Below are 1,954 nucleotides of genomic sequence, written 5' to 3' on the forward strand. Positions count from 1 at the left end.
ATATGTTTAACACCTAGGTAGTCAAAGACATAATGCATTCAAGTATTAACTGTATCTGAAACATTGTTTTACTTTGATACTGCCAGCAGTTGGAATATAGTGAGACGTTTAGTGAGACTACTTTACAGAGGAAACTAAGGAGAATGACAAAAGAACAGGATACACTAGTAATTACAGAAATTATAGCATCTAGAGATATAAGGCTTCTAAGATTATCTAGCCCAACTCTTTGATAGATGAGGAAACTGAGGCACAGAGAGGTTAAGTGACTTGCCCAAGGTCACAAAGGTTCTGTTGCAACAGTGTTGCAACTGTTGCAAATGAATTTACTCCAAATCCATCACACCTTGCAGCCTCTCAAATTCCTCTGGGGCTCTTCTGGAACTGGAGGCCAATAACCTCTCAGACCCCTAGAAAAGAATCAGACCCTAAAAACAATAAGCCCACTTCAAATAAGGTTTTCTATACCCTTCAAGTGAGAACGTTCGGGGGAAAGTGACACCGTAAGTTCAGTAGAACATCTATCTCATAGTGGCAGTGGGTTTAATAAAAATGCAATTAAATTCATTAAGTCAGTCCACACTTTCCACTTTGAAGGCAGTAAAATATGCTGATGTGGCATTTTTCTGAAGTAAAGATTCATCACACAACCACTTGAGGCTGTAACCCAAAAGCATTTTTTTTCTTACATCACCTTGATTCATATTCCGGTTGTCCCAGCAGAATTAAAGAAACCCCGCCCTCTCTTCACCTCCTGGAGTGTTTCACCCCCAAGCCTCCCCTGGCAGGGTTAGCTGTCCTGACAGCTGCCCGAGCCCCCGAGGACGAGGCTGGAGAAGTTTAACCCGGGGGTGGGGGGGGTCTTCGGGCTGGGGTGGGTTAACAAGCCCGCGAGGGCAGCCGGGTCGGGGGCCAAGGTCATTTTCACTTTTCAGTACTTTAATGACAGGGTCACCCCGCCCCCGTCCCCCACAGATCCGCGCCGGGGCCAGGGCGGGCGGAGGAAGAAAGCGGGACGCGGGGCGGGCGCCGGGGTCACGGCCGCCGGGGGGGAGGGGTGCGCGGCGGCGGAGCCCCCCCAAGCGGGCAAAGGGGAAGGAAGTCACCCACCTGCGCGACCTCTTCGCCATCCTTCACGTACCGCATAGGCACGGGCTGGGCAGGGGACGCGGTTGTGCCTCCTCCAGCCTCAGGCAAGAACGGGCTCCTCCTCTCCCACCCTCTCCTGCCTCGTTCCCTCCTCACCGCGCCCCCGTCCCCGGACGGAGGGCGATGGGGCGAGTCCCGCCGGGGACGGGCGGGCGGGGTCGGAGGGGAGTGGACTGTGACCTCCCCACCTCGCACCCTGGAGCTCCCGGGTCCCGCGTCTAACTCCGGCCCGTCCCGCTGAGGGATGCCAAAGACATGTCACGGCAGAGCGCTGCCTCTTTCCGCCTCCCCTGCCCGGGTCTATGCCTGCTCTAGGTCCGCTCCAGCGCCCGGCACGACCGTCACCCCGCCCTGCCCGCGGCCAGCAGCTCTGCGGGGCGAGCAGCCTCCTGCAGCGGGTTTTGTCCGCACCGCCGAATCTCGCGCCCAGCCTCCCTCTAGAGCCGCCGTTTGAATCTGCGCACGCGGCCCCGAACCTCATTGGCTGGGGCGGCCGCACGCGAGCGGGGTGGGGGAAGAGGTGGGGCGGGGAGAGCGCGCGCAAGGGGGGGGGGGGGGGGGGGGGGCGGGGGGGGGAGGGCGGGAGGGGGGGGGGGGCGGGGGAGAGACCTCGGAGCGGAGACTGCAGAAGGCGAGGAGGAAAAAAATCTGAAGAGAAAAGGCTGCGGGGTGAAGGGATCCAGGGGGCACGGAAGGGGGCGCCCGGGGCCTGACGAGAAATGACTAGGCTGGGCTGGCTGGGCGAGGTCCGGGAGACCGAGAGCGAGTGGGTCAAGAAGTGGGGGAGCTTGGCTCCCACAGGGGG

At 59.1% G+C, this 1,954-nt stretch overlaps 1 protein-coding gene across 5 annotated transcripts in view; it reads right to left on the reverse strand.

Annotated features, from left to right (window-relative positions):
* LOC114053677 (myb-related protein A) overlaps window positions 1–1,244 on the reverse strand; it is a 61,701-nt gene extending 60,457 nt beyond the window's left edge. For 3 of the 5 annotated variants that reach the window (XM_027876791.1, XM_027876794.1, XM_027876790.1), the window contains exon 1: window positions 1,111–1,243. In XM_027876791.1, coding sequence (XP_027732592.1) covers window positions 1,111–1,130 — 20 coding nt within the window. In that variant the 5' untranslated portion in view covers window positions 1,131–1,243. Of the gene's footprint in view, window positions 1–1,110 lie in introns of all 5 variants that reach the window. The other 2 variants (XM_027876792.1, XM_027876793.1) reach the window with 2 other exon arrangements.
* Window positions 1,245–1,954: the final 710 nt, after the last annotated feature.

The sequence above is a fragment of the Vombatus ursinus genome, unplaced genomic scaffold, assembly GCF_900497805.2.
Source record: "Vombatus ursinus unplaced genomic scaffold, bare-nosed wombat genome assembly UNPS02014812.1, whole genome shotgun sequence".
Lineage (NCBI taxonomy): Eukaryota > Metazoa > Chordata > Mammalia > Diprotodontia > Vombatidae > Vombatus > Vombatus ursinus.